This window comes from Montipora capricornis, chromosome 10, assembly GCF_036669925.1.
Source record: "Montipora capricornis isolate CH-2021 chromosome 10, ASM3666992v2, whole genome shotgun sequence".
NCBI lineage: Eukaryota > Metazoa > Cnidaria > Anthozoa > Scleractinia > Acroporidae > Montipora > Montipora capricornis.
In genome coordinates this window covers 58,269,228-58,289,227 of record NC_090892.1, presented here as the reverse complement: position 1 = coordinate 58,289,227, position 20,000 = coordinate 58,269,228, and the positions used below count along the sequence as shown (strand labels likewise).

Sequence of the window (20,000 nt, the reverse complement as noted above, 5' to 3'; positions counted from 1 at the left end):
TATTTTACAAGGATAATTTCATTTCATTCTTATGTCTTGATCAGATTGATTGAAATCAAACTTTATTGTAATGATGTGGGTTGGTGTGTTTGATCCCATTCACGGGTTAAGTAGAATCCAAATGGCCCCTTCCATTCTAGCCTGTGCACCCCTGCCCACTCTCCGAAAAAAAATCTGAGAGAAGCGTCTGTGATTTACCGTTGTTAATCGTGTTCAATACCGCCTGATTTTTCCTGGAATGTATGGAAAATGTTTGATTGGGTATTACCCCTCTATCATTACATCATTGAAACACCGAGTTTTAATTGGTTTTCATTTTTGTTTCTCCCCATCAACACCGTGAGGGATTTCACGATGACTTCGTGTGTACTTTGTGCATGGTAAAAAATACGAATAAAAATTTTTTTGATGGTCAAAGAGATTTTTCTTTTAAAGTACGAGGGAAATTGTTATCTGTGGAGTGTAAAGTGGAAATCAATTCTACATACATTTGTAGGAATTGAAAGCGCTCCTGACGAATCTTCACGAGGTGAATATTGCACGATTCAAAAGATTGCTCAGTTGAAAACGTCCCAGGCTATCCTCTTACCAGTCAATATAATCTCAATGCCTTGCTCGGACCAGCCTAGCTATTCTCAAGAACAATCTATAGAGCGTGTTGCCCTGGAAGACTTGAGATGTGTACATATCAAGGAAAATATAAACAGCTCATTGGCAACGATCAGGGTTGCTCTTAAGATCTGAGCCGTACCCGTTTGGAAGTCTTGCAATGGCATCCTTTCCTTTAAAGAGTACTTCTGTGCTATAAAGCCAAGGAATCTCAGACGCTCTTCAATGCACTTTTGGAATCTGCCTCATTTACCACCGTTTTGAAAATTTAGCTCCAAAGAAATATGATTTGGTCACCGTAGATCACTCATTAATTTTTGCAAAATTATTCCGAAACAAGATTACTAACGGTAAATTCGGAGAGTGACGGTCTGTACACCGCCTACTTCCATTCTTCCCTGGAGCGCATAACATTTTCTTTAAAGTTCAAGTAATTTTTTATTAGTGCGGAAGAAAAGTGAAGCAAATTAGCTGAAATCGTCTTTACTAAGGTTAAAAAGCTCATGAATATGCTTTCGGACACTTTACAGCAAAAACGCAAACCAAAAAAATTAACTAAGAAAAAATAGGGGTCAGGTCCATGGACCCAGTCTAAAAGGGGGGTCCTTTCCCCCTGATGAATTTATTTGCAATTGTTCACCGGTACAATGGACCTTTTAGCTTGTACGTTTTGTTTTCCCATTTCAGACCACGTGATGTTACCCTAGGGAACAGTTTCTTTCAAATGTCGTCTTATACACATGCATATATATGCATAACTTATGAAAAAACAAAAGGAACATTCCCTTGGGAACATCACGTGGTCTGAAATGGGAAAACAAAACGTACAAGATAAAGAGGTCCATTGTTGCACGATGTTCACCGGTACATTATCCGCGTTTGTAAATGAGCAACTGGCTGCAGAAACATTTACTTGTTTTGTTCCGTACTTGCCAAATTAAAAAACTACCTCTTCCAAAATGTATCACCCTACGTCTGCGCCATATGGTATTTCGAGTAAACGCTTAAGGAAGCGTCTTGTTAGGCCTAAGGTTAGCATTTCTAAGGGGTTTGGGCTTTTTAAACAGTTACATTATAACCTCAGTCTGCATTTTTGACTGACCGATTCCAGTGATTTAATTTCATTCCCAGGCACCTCACGTCCAAGGACACTTTGAGATATGGAAACAAGTCTTTACCATATTGTCTATGGCCAACATGGCCGCCGCGCGAATGAGGCCCATCTTGAGGCTTTGATGAAGTTATTGTGGACAAGACCAGAAATTCACTCGAAGAAAATGTTCTCACTTCTTTTTATTGCAAAAATTGACTACAAAAAAAAGATGTCCCAACTGTACAAAAGACAAAATAAATATGACCGATCATACAGCTCAATTATTTCAAGACCTACAAGATCAACATTTTGCCGGCACGATAGAATTTAAATACAACATAAAACCCTCTAACTACACATGCAATGATCACACCTTGTATAAAAAATATGTATCTTACCGTGTACCGTGATTCGTTGAGAAGTGTCTCGCATACTGCGATAACTAGAAAGCAAATGACTAAGTGAAGAACGAAGTGAAGTCATGATCGGACCATCACGGCAACCGGCTATGCGCGGTATGCTGCAAACAAGGTTCGTCTATTCCTGACTAAAGCGGGCTTTTCCTCGGTCTAAGAATTTTCTACATTCGTGGATAATGTATGGTAGGGGCGGAACAAAGCGTATAAAACAAAAAACAGAGAACTTACTCCAATGCTGATCCCTTATTCGTGATACCTAAACCACAAAAAGCGGACCTGAAAAAACGTTTTTTCAAGCAGGCCACTCGAAAAGAAAAGAAAACAGTTGACACCAGCTGATTCGCTTTGCACAGCAAAGTGTCCGAAATGACGAAATTGATTACTTCTGCGAGTAAAACGGCTTTAATAAGCTCATAATAAAATTAAGCAAGAAGTTCGATTCTCATTTCATATATTAAGAAATTCGTCCTGCTTATGAAATTAGATTCTGAGGTAGGTCACCAAAGGACGGAAATCTATTGATGCTTAAACTAATTCTATTGAAAAGATTTTATGACGTTAAGGCCTGGCCAAACGATCGCAACATTGTTGGGCACAACATGTTGCGTTCGTTTGGCCACCCTGTTGTGATATGTTGCGTGCGTTTGGCCAGTCCATTAGGTTGCCTGAATAGGCCATTTCCGAGTTCTTCAAAAGCTAGTTTAAGTGCGAAGTTTTTGTGATGGTAATTAGTTCTACTTTACATATGAATGAAAACTAATTTTCATATGAAAAACTTCGCACTTAGACTCGCTTTGAAGAGGAGGCGGACATCAACTCGGAAATGGCCTTTTACACAAGACTTATCCGGCAAAAACCAAGGCTAACATGTGTTTGTTGAACCTTAAAAATAACCTGATGGTCGACCGTAACACATGGTTACAGTAAAGTATATGGTTAGAGTATGGTTACCTTCACGCGGTACCGGACGAATTTGCAACCGGTTGAATAATAGCCCTTTTGCAACAAACGATCACATGGTACAATAATAAATGAGCTTGCCCTCCAGCATGGCGGATTTTGTATCATGTGATCGTTTGTTGCAAAAGGCCTATTGACCAAACAATTTTCCCGCAAAGAACCGTGCAGGACGTTCCGGGTTGAATTGTCCGTGGCTTCATCATCTGTCCATGCGCAGTGCGCAGTTGTCGATTTCGGCGTGAGTTACCAAACATCTATCCAACCATGCCTTTGCCGGGAGTTCACACCAATGTCGGTTAAATTCTCGATCGCACAGGATAAAAGAATTCGTCCCCGATTTTTAGAGTCTTTTGTCTTAAGACAACGTGCTAATGACCAAGACGTAACTGAGTCTGAATATGTGCTGCTTGTGTGGTTAAAACCAGCCCTAATAATGACCGCAGAAAGAGACTGCGTTTTGGACGAATGGCAACACTTCTTTTAGTTCCATAATGGACGCCAATGAATCGAGTTTTCACCCTGAGCGCCCAACGCAGGCGGCAACGTTTGCAAAGTGAAGGGTTCTACGGGCTAAGATTCAAAAGCCCACATATCTACAATGGAATTGTGATTTAAATGCGATTTAAACAAGTTCTACGTGTTAGGGCCCGCTGTGGTGTCGGCGTCACATTACATGACTGAACAGGCGCGACTTCCTTGCGCTACTTTCGGGTCCATTTTGATTTGGCCTCCATTAGCTGTTGTTCCGTTTTGATCCTTTAAGTACTGAAATAACGACAAAAAAAATTGTCTAAGTCATAAACGATAAACCAATAGACCCTCTGCATATCTGGCTCCTAAATCTGAATAACAATACTTTGTACATCCTTAGCCTCGTACTTATGCTACTAGACAAAGCATTTTTTCACATGAATTTAAGGCTTAGGATGTACATTGCCATTTATGGAAAGGGTCTATGGCTTATGGCAGTGATTTCGGAAAATTGTATCTTCATGACGCATTTGCTCAGGACACAATTCCAACAAAGTTTCCAAATTCTGGTGGGGCTGGGCTCCGCACAAGGGATGTAAAAACGTGGGATAGTGGAAAAGAGTTGCTATTTAACCCCAATCGAAGAAAGAGGCGAGACGTTTTGCAAAAATATCGTATCAATAACAAAGAAAATGACAGAGCCTGTACTTACTCCCATCAGCATATTAACTTTGTACTTGAGTTTTCCACTCTGGTGCGCGGCTGCTGCAGACACAGCACGGTGAAAGGCTTCAAAGGATTGTTCTTCAGGTGGTTTCTTTCCCCACTCTTCACAAAGATCCTATGCGACACATTGATAAGCATACATACAAGAACAAAGTCAGCGAACCACAAGTTTCCCCGACTACCTAAAGCTAAATTCTTGGGCTTTGCATCGTGTTGAAAACAATCTCTTTTATTGCAAAACTCCCGTTCCGTCCGCATTTGCTCTGTTCCAAACCGGGACACTGCAGTGTATTTCCGTCTCATATTTTGCGCGCTGTCTTGACCAAATGTGGTAAAATGGAGTTTCAAGAAACGAATGTGCGCGTCGGAATAAAAACGAGCATATGATTGTCTTTTTTGTTATGGTAAATAGCCGCAAGAATTTGCATTAGAAATTATTTTTTAAAATATATACTTGCTTTTATCCCGACGCGCGCACGTTCTTGAAACTCTGAACTGTATGTGGATATGAAGCGCCTTCATAGTTTTGAACTGGTAAGCGGTAGATAAGGCGGGTCCAAGGTGGAAAAACTGACTACTGAAGATAAAACTTGACAATTCTCCGAGCTCTTCAAGGATGAAAATGTGAGTACTTACTTTAGTCATTTCAAAATGGATAAATGCGGCAAGTCGGAGCAACTCTACGAAATGGTGAAATTATATGGACCATAGCTTCTTGAGAATGTTTTCGGTCTTTGCGAGTAAATACTTGAATGTTTCTAACCTAAAGTTTCAAATTACTTTTTAACCGCGGAAATAAATGGAGACCGTAGGAACTAACCTGGATGCGTTTCTCCTTTTTCTCCAGTCGAAGATTCTTCCTTTTAAGCAAAATCAGTTCGGCTTTGAGTTGAGCTGATGAAGTGTCAGCATTTACCATTGTTGTGGAGCGAGGACCTATTCCGGGTCTGGCAATCTGCATTTCCATTTGACGAAGCTCCTACAAGATGAAACGACGCATCCAGAATAAGTCGTTGCAATATCGCTGTTGAAAAAGCTACATGATTGAACCTAACAACCAAATTTAAATACATGAAAGATATTATGCATCGTCAAATAGGAAATCGGAAAAATCCCAGCCCCAGATGGGATTTGAACCCACGACCCTCCATTACATGATCTAGTACGGATGTTCTAACCACTGAGCTACTGGAGACTCCGTGGTCTCAAATTTAACAGGCTGCTAACGGCCTCCTCGCGTCAGTAAGAACTACGATCTTTTACTACCATTCAGTCTCGTCTGCGTTCCAAGTTTACTTCAGTCCACTTGAACAAGCAATACTGAATAAACGAAATAAAGACCTGATCCTCGTCGCACTTATCTCGACAACTTTAAAGGAAACCTCCATTAAAACAAGGATACAACTTCAAAATATTTAACATAATGTTTACAAGCAAAATTGTTCAAACGTTTTCCACGGGAATCGTTTGTATCCGAAATAAATGAATTTCAAAAACGCTTGTTTTGGTTTTCAAATTTCCTGGGCGCCGCCATCTTGAACAATGGTGACGTGTTGTGTTGCACAAAGATCTTTTGTTTTAAAACAATAGGGCAACCATGACACGTCACAATTGTTCAAGATGGCGGCGCCCGGGAAATTTGAAAACCAAAACAACCGTTTTTAAAACTTATTTATTTCGGATACAAACGCTCCCATTGGAAAACGTTCGAACAATTTTGATTGTGAGCATTATGTTAACTATTTTAAAGATATATTCCTGTTTTAGTGGAGGTTCCCCTCAAGCAACTCTCTCTTACAGACACCTGAAAAATTCAGGTCAGGTAGCTTTAAATGGGATTCGAACCGGTGACCTCCTCGATGCCGGTGCAATGCAGATGTCTACAAGAGACAATTGCTTCAAATTGTCCAAATACGTACGAGGATCACTTCTCCATTTTGTCTAAGTAGCAAGGATGGCACAGTCGGTTAGTGCGCGGCCTTGGTGCAAGAGGTCCTGAGTTCGATTGCCGGATCTCGCATCCTTGGGCGTTTACCATTTGCACGGAAAAACCGGTTGGAATGGAATACTCGTAATGGTACAGGACTTTCCCGGTGTGGCGTTTCGCCAAGCCCGAGACTCTCGCGGCTAGAAGAAAACAATAACAAATCAAAATGACGGCTGCATCTGCAGCGTCGAATGGCGGGAAAAGAGGCCGAAGTGCACCGGGTCGAGTGGGAGTTTACAAATGGTACAGGATTTTTCCGGTCATTTCGGTTGGAACGGGAAAAGAGGAATACCTCTGAGGATTTCCATCTTTTCCAGAAACTTTCCGGTGGAATGAGCTGTACAATTTGAGTTTCCAACCGGAATTTTCGGTTTTTGTTGACAAATGGTAAACGCTCCTTGTTTCGACTTCCTTCCTTTCTGTGTAGCTTAATTAGCTTTAAATTCCCGTAAAACGGAGCACTGATGGAGAGGGGGGGGAGTAAAATGAGCGGACCGTCGACCTCAGGTTTGTCAGTTGAATTACTGTTACGAGTTATCAACGTTAAATATGATTACAAGGAAGGATTACGTTTTTGCAAACGGTGGCCGTGTAGCACTTATGTTTCAACAGACTTAACTGAGTGCAGTGTAATGTGAAGTGCTTGGTTTCTATCCCGTATGAACCATGTGAGCGTTGGCCCTACTAATGGAAAGGGCCCACACAAGGACAGAGAAAAACTCTGCCCAGGGTGGGAATTGAACCCACGACCTTCGGGTTAGATCATCGCAGCTCTACCGACTGAGCAACAAGGTCAGACGGAAGCAGGCCGTGGGAACTGAAGATGTTAAAGTCACGGCAATGAACATGTAAAAGTACAAGGAAGGATTACGTTTTTGCAAACGTTGGCCATAAATATGGTTACTTTACTGTTACTTTTACTTTTTTCTATAACCCGCACTTCAAATACACATTTATTTCGTTCATCGAGTCCTTCGGCGGCGTTCGCGGTTTCCTGCTAACAGCGGTCTCTTCATTTTGCGTTCGCTGGGCCGCCGACGAGTACTGAAAACGAGGCAAGGATCTCATGGATATACACAACAACCATAACTCTAAAAAAATGACCATTCTAAATCAGTTTCTACAACTAAATATTGCTATAGCAATAACATAAACGAAAGTTTAGACCTAATCACTGAAATGGGCACTTAAACTAAATCTGTAAAATGACAGTTTAACCTAGGGGACTCGTGGTGGGTATATCCATGAGGTCTTTCCCGAAAAAGAAATATCTGCCAGGGGTCGAAATTCACTGTGTTGAGCATGCTCAGTGGCTTCATAGCTCAGTTGGTAGAGCAGTGCACAGGTATCACAGAGTTCATGGGTTCGAATCCTTTTGGAGCCACGTGAATTTTTCAGATGTCTGTAAGGGACAATTGCTTAAAATTGTCCACATAAGTGAAAGGATCACTTCTCCATTTCGTCAAAACCCACACTTCAAATGTACATGACTTTCATTCAGTATTGAATAAGCAGCCGCAAATTACCCGCACGCGACTTGATTGCACGGAAATTACAGCTCAACGTAAGTGCAGCCACAAAGGTCTGTAACCTTTCTTGTGTTTAAAAAAGCCCTTTTAGACCAAGTTAAATCTTGAAACATGTATTCTTCCAAAAATTCCGATAACAGCGTACTTTTGAAGAAATACTTGAACTGAGGCAATCATGACCAACAGCAAATATTTGCAGCCGGCGTAAAACGCGGGAAAACGCTGACGAGCCAATCAAAATTGGTTTAACCAGCTCTTAAATCTGATTGACCGAAAACGTGACACGACATTTTCAAGCCAGACACCTTGAAGTGTAGCATTAAGCGAAATCACAATAAACGCAAAATGACTTTCAAGATTCATTCATACCTTTGTGGTCATTCTTGATCGAGCTGCGTCCGGATCGCTGTCTTCCTGCCGACCATAGAGTTGAAAGGCAATGCAGCCAGTATCAAACCATTCCAGATGCTCCGGTGTGATGCTATCGAAGTGAAATACCGTGGAATGGTTGAACTCAGGAGAAAGTGTGCCTTCGACAGTTTTGGTTGTAGTGAAATCTGTCTCCCTGAACGGCTTGTACTTGATGTATAAGCCTTTGTTAAACTTGGCGTCATGAACAGTAGCGTTACGGATAGTAACCTGCAAGAAATTGAATAAATAAATAAAGAAGAACAAGGAAAAGGTAAGTGATTAAAAATAAATAAATTGTGAGGCATTTTGCGGTGTATTAATGAAGAAAAACAATAATCATCGTTTCCAACGGTCGCCATATGTGACACAATCGGCTATCAACTCGTGTGCCACTTACCACCTTACCATATCTTGACGTCATCTGTGATCTATTACTGAAAAGACGAACGGTTACATGGAATCTACTTGTCAACTAGATAAAAACTCCAAAATAAACTTCCAATCACGAGAGAAATAACACCGGTTACAAACGTATGAATAACCGCAATTGCCCACTGACCTTATAATGATAGTCTTTGGCAAGCAATTCAGATGGATCATCCACAAAAAATTCTTCACTTAGCGGTTTCTGGTCGGCGTAACACGGAGCCACATTAATGACAACTGTGGCCACCTCCTCACCCTGGAACATGACGAAAGAACGATGATGATTATGGTACAAAAGTGGTTCAATTGACTTTAGTAGAATGAAAATTAACGATACAAACAAATAACAGAAAATCCGGGTCAATCGAAGACCTGACGAACACAAACCAAACAACATCACGTTTCTAGAGCGGTTTTCAATTGTGTCGAAAGTAATTAGCGAATTGCTTTGGTTTTGCATTACTTTCCTCAGTGATTGGTTGAAATTTCTCACGCCACTTTTTCAACCAATCATAAGTGAAACCAAAACCAATCGTGGCTTGCGCACGCACATTTTCCCGCGCTTTGTGTCCGCTACGTGTGATTACTTCGATTTTTGATTGGTTTACTGGATTGTCTTCGTCCTTTTTGATTGGCCAAAGTAATTACTTTGGTTTTGGTTTTACGACACTCGATTGAAACTCGCCCTACTGACCAATCAGGTCAAACACCAGGCTAACTAAACAATTCTCAAACACTACAAAAATCACTTGTCACGGAGGGTTACTTACGCACTGGTTATCGAAACAACATGCAGTCAATGTCACCAAGAAATGTCCTTCTCAGGACTACACCTAACTAGGAGCCCGTGGATAGGATCGCACATCAACTTCACTGTACTTGCCGTAGGGCGTTTTTCCCGCGAAATCAGGCCTTTTGCCAATCACAAGTCTTGCACGAGCAATTATTACCCATAGAATTGAGAAGAGTCACTCGTACAAGCCAAATCTTATTTAAGGACTCGTCTAAAAATAGCTTGACCTGTGAAATTGCCGTTTTATGGGCTCTTTATCTAACCCGGACGATCGCACTTCATCCACGGATTGGGTAATTTCTTTGGAGAATTAAATGGTTAGTGGATGGTCGAAGGACTTAACGAGAACTGTTAACATGCACCGAAAATCACGCAGATAATAAAAGATCACTATAAGGTCTTTGAATCCAAGCCGCTGTGAAATTAGCCTTGGGTACATTCCTGAGAGGGTGAGAGTATTTCGTGAAAAAAAAGTCCGCCGCTCGAACGTCCAGTAGTGGTTTTTGGTTTGGGAAACATTGTAGTTAGTTGGTTGGTTGAGAATTGGACTACCAAGCAATAAGCCGTGGGTCAGCTCCAAACCCAATCGGGACTCTGGGAGGAGAAAGAACACACTGTTTCCACAAATTCACCTTGTAGTCTGTTATAGCTAGTTTATCGTCAAAATCTAAAGCGTAGCTTAGACTTTGCAAGAACACACTGGCTGTTCCAATTAAAACATCTTCGGGTGGTTCCCAGAATGGATCTTCTTCTTTGGGAAGTTTACTTAAATCCTCGCCATCCATGGACCTCTGGTATAAATCCTGGAAGGAACAACACATCGAATATTCATTCGTCTTTTATTTGTGCAGAATATTCAACAAGGGAAATTGAAAGAACTGTAAAAAGAAGGTCCGCAATCCTGTGTGTGCAGGCTGGGAAACAATAATTTAAGCCATAACTACTCACATAGACTACTTTTTATAGTAAATGTTGAAGGAAAGAAAAGGGAGCATAATTCCGATAGAGGACAAAATTCTTGGGACTCATTTACATTTGTGACTCTTTACAACTACAAGGACCCAGCCCCTCTCGGGCCCGGCCAACCCCAGCCACAGTATTGGAAACGTGCATTCCGCAGTGTCTTCAGACATTAGGGACTTTAAAGAAAAACCTTAAAAATATTTAACAATGACCACATCAAGGTTTTCTGAGCCCGCGAGACTGAGCACCCCCAGCAAACCATTGTTTTAACGAAAACCGCTGGTGAGCAACCTGGTTCTGGTCATTGCTGTGTCAGGGTATTCCGACTTTAAGATCTACGATGGGGACGTCGACGAAAACGTCACCTTACAACATAACATTGAACAATCGTAACTCTTTCCCGATTAAGCCATCTCGTTCTTGTCGCACAATGTGGGCGAGTTATCCTAAAAATACATTGGAATGAGCGGTTTCAGAGTACAAATCTAGGGTAAAAGGTTTACGTTTGTTTGTTCACGTTATCGTTGAAACCTGAAATTTGGTGATTTCACGTAGCAAAGCAAGTCTGTGTACGAGCCACGTGGCCCTTCAGAGCCGGAGCTTATCCCAGTTTCTGTGACATGAAGTGACTAAGAGTATTTTTTTTTTTTACTCCCCCCTGGATGGGATGCCAGTCCATCGCAGGGTTACCCTCAGCATTTCGCCGGTACCCATTTATACACCTGGGTGGAGAGAGGCACCGTGACAGTAAAGTGTCTTGCCCAAGAACACAACACAATGTCCCAGGCCAGGACCAGAACCTGGACCACTCGATCCGGAGTTGAGCACACTAACCATGAGGCCACCGCGCCTCCCACGTTGTTACGCAGAATACCGCTAAATGTGTGCCGCACTTGCAGCACGATTGTTTTCCCTCTTTTAACCAATGGTATTCTTGTTTTGTGGCGTTGTCGTTGCCATAGCCGTAGCCGTCGTAGTTTCTTAAACTCCGCCCCCTGTTGTATTCAGAGGGAGGAGCTGCAATGGAGTTTTCCTAAATTAATATGGCACTGCGTTTGGAAGTAATTCTGAAATCATCGATAATTACGAGTTTTGTATGATTGTTCCAAGGAATTTTGTCAACGATTGTAGCTTGTTCCCTACCTGCATAAGAAAACGTCTGTTCAAGAATTTGCCGCGGTCCCAAAGCCATACGTTGTTGTTCAGTAAGTTTTTCATCCTAACCATTACTCTGTAAACAATAAACAAAAACATCATTACTCATTAAATATAACTGACCACAGAAAGTGTTGATTTTCGGAACCATCTGATACATACTCACAGAATGAGTCTTTTCAAAATAAGACGTGTTCACCAGTATCTATTACGTTGCTGCGCTAGGCCAGGGAAAGGCTTCTGAACAGTTTCGGAAGGAGAAATGGAAAGCGAACAAAAGTGGGTTCCTTATTCCAGGGAGCTAGTTTATGGGAGTGCGATCGAAACTTTGCCTGGATTTGAAACGGTCTCCAAGCAACGGCCTGCGCATACTCAATACAGACTTAACACGATTACTGCATAGTCGTTTCCTTCTCGTCGAGTGAAGAAATGCTCTGCAAGCTGGGTGGGAAAACATGTATGGTCAACGAAAAAGTAACTTCAAAATACACCCCTGCGTTTATCACGAGAATTTCGTGATTTATCCATCTCGTTCACGCTATAAGCGATCTAGTCCGTAACTGAATATGAACGAGTGATTTTCAAGTAAAAATAGACAAAGAAAGATTACTGCTATCGGCACGCGTTCCCTCAAAACCTTTGGCCCAGTCCACACGTATCCGGAAAGTTTTGTATTTGCAACTTTTTTTCGAATACGGCTGATGTCCACACGTATCCGGCGAATTCGGTAGCCGAATGGGCTATTGACCGGTGGCCCTTGAGGGCGAAGGGTCTAATTGTTTTAGTATCACCCAACTAGTCGGACAGAAAAGGCAATAACAAAGTTAGCAAATGCAAGTTGAAGAAATATTTATTTGGGAATAAAACGAAAGAACGCGCCACGCTTTTCGCTACTGGAGGACTATTACTACTATTACTAATAGTCCTCTAGTAGCGTAGCCAATCAAAATGCAGGATTTGCATTACTCCACTAGTTGGGTGATACTAACGACATATATGTTAGGGTTTGTATGCTCCCGTTGTCCTCAAATTCGATGATTTCACATCGTTAAGCCCTGGCCAAACGAGAGCGAGAGTTGAAAGTCTTGACAGCTCATGAAAGTCGATGACAGTGATCGAGAGGTGGCCAAACGAGAGCGAGACTTGACGACAGTTCGTCGAGAGTTTCACGTGCAAACAAAAGAGAGACCATGGGAAACACCCTGGGAAAACCCGTTCTGACGTAAATACGGCGACTGGCCAGCCGGTAAAATGAATTTTGTGCGCAACCGAAAAGCTTCTGCCTGTTTATTTCTAATGAGTATGTCTAATAAGGACGAAGTTGTCCTTGGTCTCCCGAATCCGAGGCCATACTATGTTTCTCCCTTTTTATCCGAGGCCGCAGGGAAAAAATAGTAAGGCCTGGTTTTCACTAGGGACGCAAGCATAAGCACAAGGAACACACGCAAGCGCAAGAGCCGTTGCCGAAAGTAGAATAAAGTTCTACTTTTCGTGCAACTTGTCTCGCAACGATTTTGGCGCGTTGCAGGGTAAGTTACACTGTGAAATGTTTTGTGCAACTTGCCCCTCCACAATGTCGCCAAAAAATTGCGAGACAAGTTGCACGAAACATTTCACAGTGTAACAGCGCCTTTAAACTTCCTATTTTTCCCTTTCAATGCAAGCCTTTTAGCATTGCCGTTAACCTAGCGTCGTCGTTGATTAAACTCCCGTATGAAAAGAATACCATCGTGCTTTTGTCACTAACTTCTTGTACTAACTGAATTTCGTGAAATGCCTGCCGAAATAAAGCTAATTACCACTGTGACCTACTCTATGTGACTGAAGTATGCTAACTCCCTGTCGTGATGATGATGATGATGATGATGCATGTCACTATAAAAAAATCAAAGAAATCAAAACGTATCCGCTTTTCTGCCTAGAGAACTATACACACACTACGACCTTAAGACCCCAGTTCAAACAAATGTGTGATATATAAAGGTTACTTCATGGAAAATGCTTTGTACGATTTTTATTCACTCGTTGTTTCGTATCAGAAAACGAACGAGTGAGTTTTCGGATACGAAACAACGAGTGAATAAAAATCGTACAAAGCATTTTCCATGCTGTAATGTGTTTAGAATGTATATACAAACTAATGTCAACATTCTCAACGAATCGGACGCGCGCACATGCTACTCGCTAAGTCGTGTTTTCACGCCTTTTGGGCCGGCTGAATCGATCGGCTTTGCTCTATGATTGGCTTGTTACCACTCTATTATATTCGTGTTTCAAAATGTCCGGCTAATGCACAGTCCTTTCTTTTGCACTTCATCATTTTATTCACTAGACTAAGAAATTAAAATGACAAGGGTTCGAGTATACTGATCTAATGTCTCACTTGCTGTCCCTAGCTACCTTACACTATGTTCTCTTTACTTTCTACCTTGAGTTTCCTAAAGTTATTCGCTTGCTTTTGCAAACTTTCATTTTTCTGATTGAAATAACTTTTTGTGCAGCTCAATTCGTGCACCGTTTCACCTACTTTGTTTCTGCACTACCGCCTTCTCCCTGGGCCACCCCAGAAATTAGAATAACCTCAAAATTCCTAAAGAAGCAAAAACAACAAAATTAAAACTACACGTGAAACAAAAAAAGGAAAACCCCAACAATATCATCTTTGATAATGAATGTTTGACCCGACACTTTCATTTATTCTTTTTCTAGATATTTATTAAAGGGGGCTGATCCCCAAAACTTCGAGGACCCTTCGAGCTATGCAGACAAGTCAGACAGGGGTGGGCAGGTACAAAACACAGGTCACAAGTCATTGTTTTACCAATACAGAAACAATCCTAACAGTTTACCAATGCTAACATTAGGCCTAAAACGTTTGTTTAGGTTTAATTAGGCCTAAGGGTGCGTTTTTTTGGGAAAATCCGAAAACGGATTCTTGAGTTCAAAAACGGATTTTGCGTTTTTTTAACGAAATCCAAAAACGGATTATGAATCCAAAGTACCCACACTCGAGGAGGAAACTTCGGATTAAATCTAAATCCGGATTTTTGAGATTCACCATTTCAGCGTTTTTTTGGGAAAGGATTTGAAAAAAAGCTACCGTACGTGACAGTTTAGCCCAAACGTTTTTCTCGCGCCATTTTTGCCGTACGATCGAAGACATGAATAGGTCGAAAATAGTTAGGCGGGTTTCCTGCAAATTTCACACCAGAAATTACACTAAAAGTTTCTTGACAGCAACAATATTGTTAGCACCTTTCCTTCAGCTAAAAAAGCATGTTTTTCGTCATTTCTTTTTATCGATAGTTAAGGTATTTTTTTTGCTTGTGGCATTTTCATTTAAGAATTTCTCTAAAACGAACTTAACAGCTAATTTTTTTTTGTTTTTTTGAAAGTTGCACGCAACTCTGGGTTTGTTTGTTTGCGTTGTCATGGAAAATAACGTTTTTCCGGATTTTGCGTTTTTTGTACGTTGAAAAATCCGTTTTTGGATTTTCCCAAAAAAACGCACCCAAAGGTTAGCTTTAATGAATGTTTAGGATTCTTTCTGCATTCTTGGTTTTCACGTGACATCATCAAAATTAAAAAGTAAGGAATTATTAATCCTTTTAAGATTTTAGTTTAGTTAGTTATCAGAACAGCTGAAGAGTTATCGTTTCACAAATTTTCAGTTTGATAGGGTTTTTCGTCTTGTGATAAAGCAAGGTTGAATTTCTAAGCTTTCGCGTGACACGATGTTAAAATGGCGGCCGAGAATGCTGTCACGTAGGTGAAAAAAGTGACTTATCTGTTGAGATTGTGCAATCTGAACAGTCCTTGTGTACAATAAATACTCGTATAGATGTTTATGAGCCCTCAGAAGACGACTACAGGCTTTGTATAGCAAAACTTGGTGACATATGTTTTTGTTAACTTCCGGTCGCCATATTTGTGCTCCTCAAAGGGACACAAACGTGGCGTCTCCGTACAAAGCCCTATAAATTTGAGTAAATCATTTCTTCGAATATCTCCCGCACGAAACATCGCACAAACCTGAACCTTTGCGAGACTGTTTGAATATTCATCATTTTTTGTCTCTTTGATTCTTGACTTTATTTGTTGAATGGTTTTGATGATGGTGTGACAGTGAAAAACGGCAATTGGTAGAACAATGACCTGAGACATGTGTTTTGTACCTGCCGGACTGGGGCATACAAAATGACATCACTGAACAAACTAGGACAAAAAATTATCTTTTTGTACAGAATGAAAACGAGATGACATCTTCTCCTTCTACAAAACGCTTGCTTCATTTTGTCTGGTTTTTCAGCGAAAAAAAAACCCTTTAAGATCAGTACATCATAGAGTACACATACCTAAATAATCATTAGGGCCGTTTATACGAGAGAAAATAAGCCGCGGCTTACTCTGGCCGCGGCGTACATAATACGAGAAAGGAACTGTTTATACGAGTATAAAATCCAAGGCCAGGATAAGCCGCGGCTTGAGAAAGCCGTGAACGTAGATTTTGTACCATTTATACGGTGTGTTCACGTCTTATGTAAGCCGCGGCCAGAGTAAGCTGCGGCTTATTTTCTCTCGTATAAACGGCCATATAATTACATACTTGTGTTTGTTGAGTTCTTCACTCATTGCATTAACCTCACTGACCAGAGGAAGTACTTCTAACACTTGTTCCTGAGCTCTTTGCTGATCTATTAAAAAGGATTTAAAACGTGGCATGCCAGTTGACATGTTGTCTGAACAGCTAAGAGTTGTCAAAATAGTCAAGGTAGTAAGGCAAAAAGAAGGAGTACTTATTGCTCTAAGTAATGAATACGAAAAACATAGAGATAAATATATTTATTAAAAACTGAACTACAGATATCAGATTTCCAGCATTTTAATTAGCTCGCCGGACACAGGCTATCAGTTTATATAGAGTTAACTGAATAGATTGTAATGTGAAGTGCTAGATTTCAATCCCATATGAACCATGTGAGCGTTAGCCCTACAGATGGAAATGGGCCCACACAAGGACAGAGAAAATTTCTGACCAGGGTGGGAACACATAGACTCACATACACTCTATTCAGTTCACTCTGTTTAAAATATAAGTGCTACACGGCCAACGTTTGTACAAACGTAACCTTTCCTTGTATCAGTTTATATATACCTGCTGTACCAAATATGGTCAAGGAACGCGTCAGCAATAAAGCAAGCTGAAAACATTTTTGCAGCTCTGACAAAAAATGGCCGACAAAAGCCGTTTTGGACCGGAATTGACTGAATACTGACATTGATGCTTTAGTCGACAATACTACCCCCGGGGACACCAAAGAACACTTGTTGATCCTGGAACTTTTAGTAAAACAATTATCCCACTCGGGCTTGCTGGATATAAAATCAAGGGCACCCAACGTGAAAATTAGGCCAAAAGCCCTTTGAGAGACATTTGTCGGCTCCTTTTAAAGCATAAAGACTGTCTAAACAGATATTTCTATCACCTACAAGAATTTGATCTGTTCGGATATGTTAGATAAAATTAAAGTGCCCGAAAATATTAGGGAATGAAATTTTCTAAGAACCTCCCAGCGAGCCATTTACTCATCCGAAACTGCTAGATGACCTTTTCAAGTACCAAAACGTAAGGGACTACTTTTACCTGGTTGCGAATCTTTTACGTGATGTTTTAATGAAGAAATCTATAGCTGTTTGGCAACGTAATACCGAAATTCTTAAGTCAGTTTGACCCTCCCGAACACATATTTCACCGACGATTATCGTTGGGTGCTCCTAGTAAAATGATTATAACCAACTCGGCTCGGGTGTTATCTATCACTTCATATCCAGCGGGTCCTCGTAGAATTACTATTAAATATCTGAGCATATACTACCGTAAGTTACACAAGAACCTGGTGAAAAAGTCCTTGGAGCCCGGTGGAGAGTCACAATCTTGGACAGATTGAATGGAAAATTGACACCACCCATCCCCCCAAAATCATTGATGGGAAAATGGCACGTTTGGCCTACATGGGGCTTCATCCTTGACTTAGGAGGAAGGGGGCATTTCTTTTCCATTATTTAATTTGTCCAAGATTGCAGCTCAAACGTGGCCCACTTGTGATTGGTGTCCAAATGTGTAGAGGATAGAAATCCTGCACACATTTTCAAGTAGGAGACAAGTACTCTCACCAGTACGCTATCGTTGCTCTCCCAAGCCTACAAGAAGGAGTATTTCCCAGTGGTCATCTGTCCAGGTATTGACATCACCCAACAAGACTTTAGTGAACACATGAGAGGGAAACCAGATATTGCAAGTTAAAGTTGTACCTTTTGAGAGTCCAGAGCCAAATCCTGTGGCAAAACCCTTAGCTTGAGCAATCTCCTTCTGGGCAAATTCCCAATCCACATCATCTGGAGTCCCTTCAGTTTTCTCAGTGTTGGCTGGATTTATCAGAATATACATGTGGTTGGAACCTACAACACAAAACATTCAGTTAATCCATGGAGAGCCATCACAAGATGGAAGCAGCCATGCAGGTCAGCAGCGAGATTTATATGGTGATTCATTTAATCTAAATCACAACCATTGAACATAGTTAATAGATGGGAATGGTTATGAAAACCAGACAAATTATTATCTCTTTGTTGTAGGTTTTTGTTCTCTTTATTGGCCTTGATAGTGCACAAAACACAATAGTTGTTTATTCCGTACTGAGGAACTAACCAATAGAAACGTGTTGGTTACATAATTCATGCATACTGTATGAGCCCAAAACAAAAGATTGTGCACCGTCATGGACTTTCCAACCTGAATCTTGGCATCTTTCTTTGCTCCTTTGATGTTTGCCGAGCTTCAAAACCAGTCCCCTCTATTAACTATGCATTGAATCATAAATTTTCTTAGCAGGAGCCTTCTGGTCTAAGCACGTGTTCTTGAAGTAAATTTGACCTCCAAACCCAATGTGTATCCTCAGAACAGAATAGTTCACAATGCACTCAGGCATTCATGCCAGGACGTTTGATGTCACATTTTAAAACCAGCAGTGCCAGAGAGGGATAGTTTGCAGTTGTTTTCTTTTTTTTTTTTTTTAAAGGGTCTTGGGTTAAAAAAATTATCATAAGAAAGGAACAGTTTCATTGACTCTCAATGCTACCCAGGGTGCCACTTTCTAATAAAACTGAGATCAGATTCTATATAATTCTTTGAAACAATTTACATTCTTTCCGGCTATAATAACTATAGGAAATCGTATGAACTTACTTGTGCATTTCATGATTTATGGGCAAGAGTGTTTCAAAACATCACAAGTGACCATAAATCATAAATCCCGAAATGCACAAGCAAGTTCATACGATTTGTTTCCATAGTAACTTCCATATTGCACTCAATAACCTATTTGTACATTGGTCATTGACCAATCAAAAACCCAGTATTTTTATTTGTTGAGTATACATTATAACAATTAATATTATTGTTCTTACATCAATAAAATTGAATCACATGTATCTATCTATCTATCTATCTATCTATCTATCTATCTATCTATCTATCTATCTATCTATCTATCTATCTATCTATCTATCTATCTATCTATCTATCTATCTAGTCAATGCCATTATTACCTAACAACTCACAAGACCCAGTTTGTTACACCTAAACAAGTACAATATTAGTGCTTTCTTTTAGGATGCTGATCTATCTCACAGTTGCTTAAGTTGCATGCTCATTAGCATCAACAGGTTTGTACAACTTTTGTAAGATGAACCATAACTATCTTCTATGATGTAACAGTAAATAGTTTCAGATGCTTATTATTATACAGTCATCATCAAAGCTTAGATCGGCTCAACTGGCATAACTTATGTCTTACCAAACAGGATCCTGTCAAAATGTTTTAACACCCGTTCCCCTGTCAGCGGAATGCCATTAACCTTGGTCTTGGCACCTGGTGATGCAGGTTCAATGCTTATTTCACCATTGCTTGACTTAATCAGGGCATGCTGCTTGAGAATGCTTTGAAAATAAGACACACAAGATAGTGTATGATACCCATATTATTATCAAATCAGGTTTCAGTTTTTCTTATTTGGAGGAAGGGAGATTTGCAGTCAGTGGGCCTTAATTGCTTCCACTTTCCCAGGACCTTGAATATTCAGAAAAAAAAGGAATTACAAGTGTAAAAAATACTAATTGTTATTCTTATTGAGAAAGAGGCAACACTAACATGGAACCCATACCATACTGTAAGTTATTTATTTATTTATTTTCAAGAAAGGAAAAAAATTTAATATACAAAGTAATAATCAAGTTTCGTGCATAACATGCATAACCTACAAGTAAATACTCTTTTGAAGAATCTCTTGGTTGAGTGATTCAAGGCACACAAAAATTAATACCAGATATTAATTAAATTAATGACTTTCAGTATCTATCCCAAATAGGATTTTAGATCAACCTGCTAATGATGCTCAT

The 20,000-nt window shown here is 40.4% G+C and overlaps 1 protein-coding gene across 1 annotated transcript in view; it reads right to left on the bottom strand.

The window, feature by feature from the left end:
- Nucleotides 1–1,887: 1,887 nt before the first annotated feature.
- LOC138022169 (kinesin-like protein KIF28) overlaps nucleotides 1,888–20,000 on the bottom strand; it is a 29,379-nt gene continuing 11,266 nt past the window's right edge. The window contains exons 11-21 of the mRNA XM_068869203.1: nucleotides 19,399–19,541; nucleotides 17,855–18,001; nucleotides 16,149–16,236; nucleotides 14,070–14,132; nucleotides 11,531–11,618; nucleotides 10,057–10,227; nucleotides 8,765–8,887; nucleotides 8,164–8,433; nucleotides 5,099–5,257; nucleotides 4,265–4,393; nucleotides 1,888–3,846 (exon numbers count right to left, since the gene is read on the bottom strand). Coding sequence (XP_068725304.1) covers nucleotides 3,751–3,846; nucleotides 4,265–4,393; nucleotides 5,099–5,257; nucleotides 8,164–8,433; nucleotides 8,765–8,887; nucleotides 10,057–10,227; nucleotides 11,531–11,618; nucleotides 14,070–14,132; nucleotides 16,149–16,236; nucleotides 17,855–18,001; nucleotides 19,399–19,541 — 1,477 coding nt within the window. The 3' untranslated portion in view covers nucleotides 1,888–3,750. The remainder of the gene's footprint in view (nucleotides 3,847–4,264; nucleotides 4,394–5,098; nucleotides 5,258–8,163; nucleotides 8,434–8,764; nucleotides 8,888–10,056; nucleotides 10,228–11,530; nucleotides 11,619–14,069; nucleotides 14,133–16,148; nucleotides 16,237–17,854; nucleotides 18,002–19,398; nucleotides 19,542–20,000) is intronic.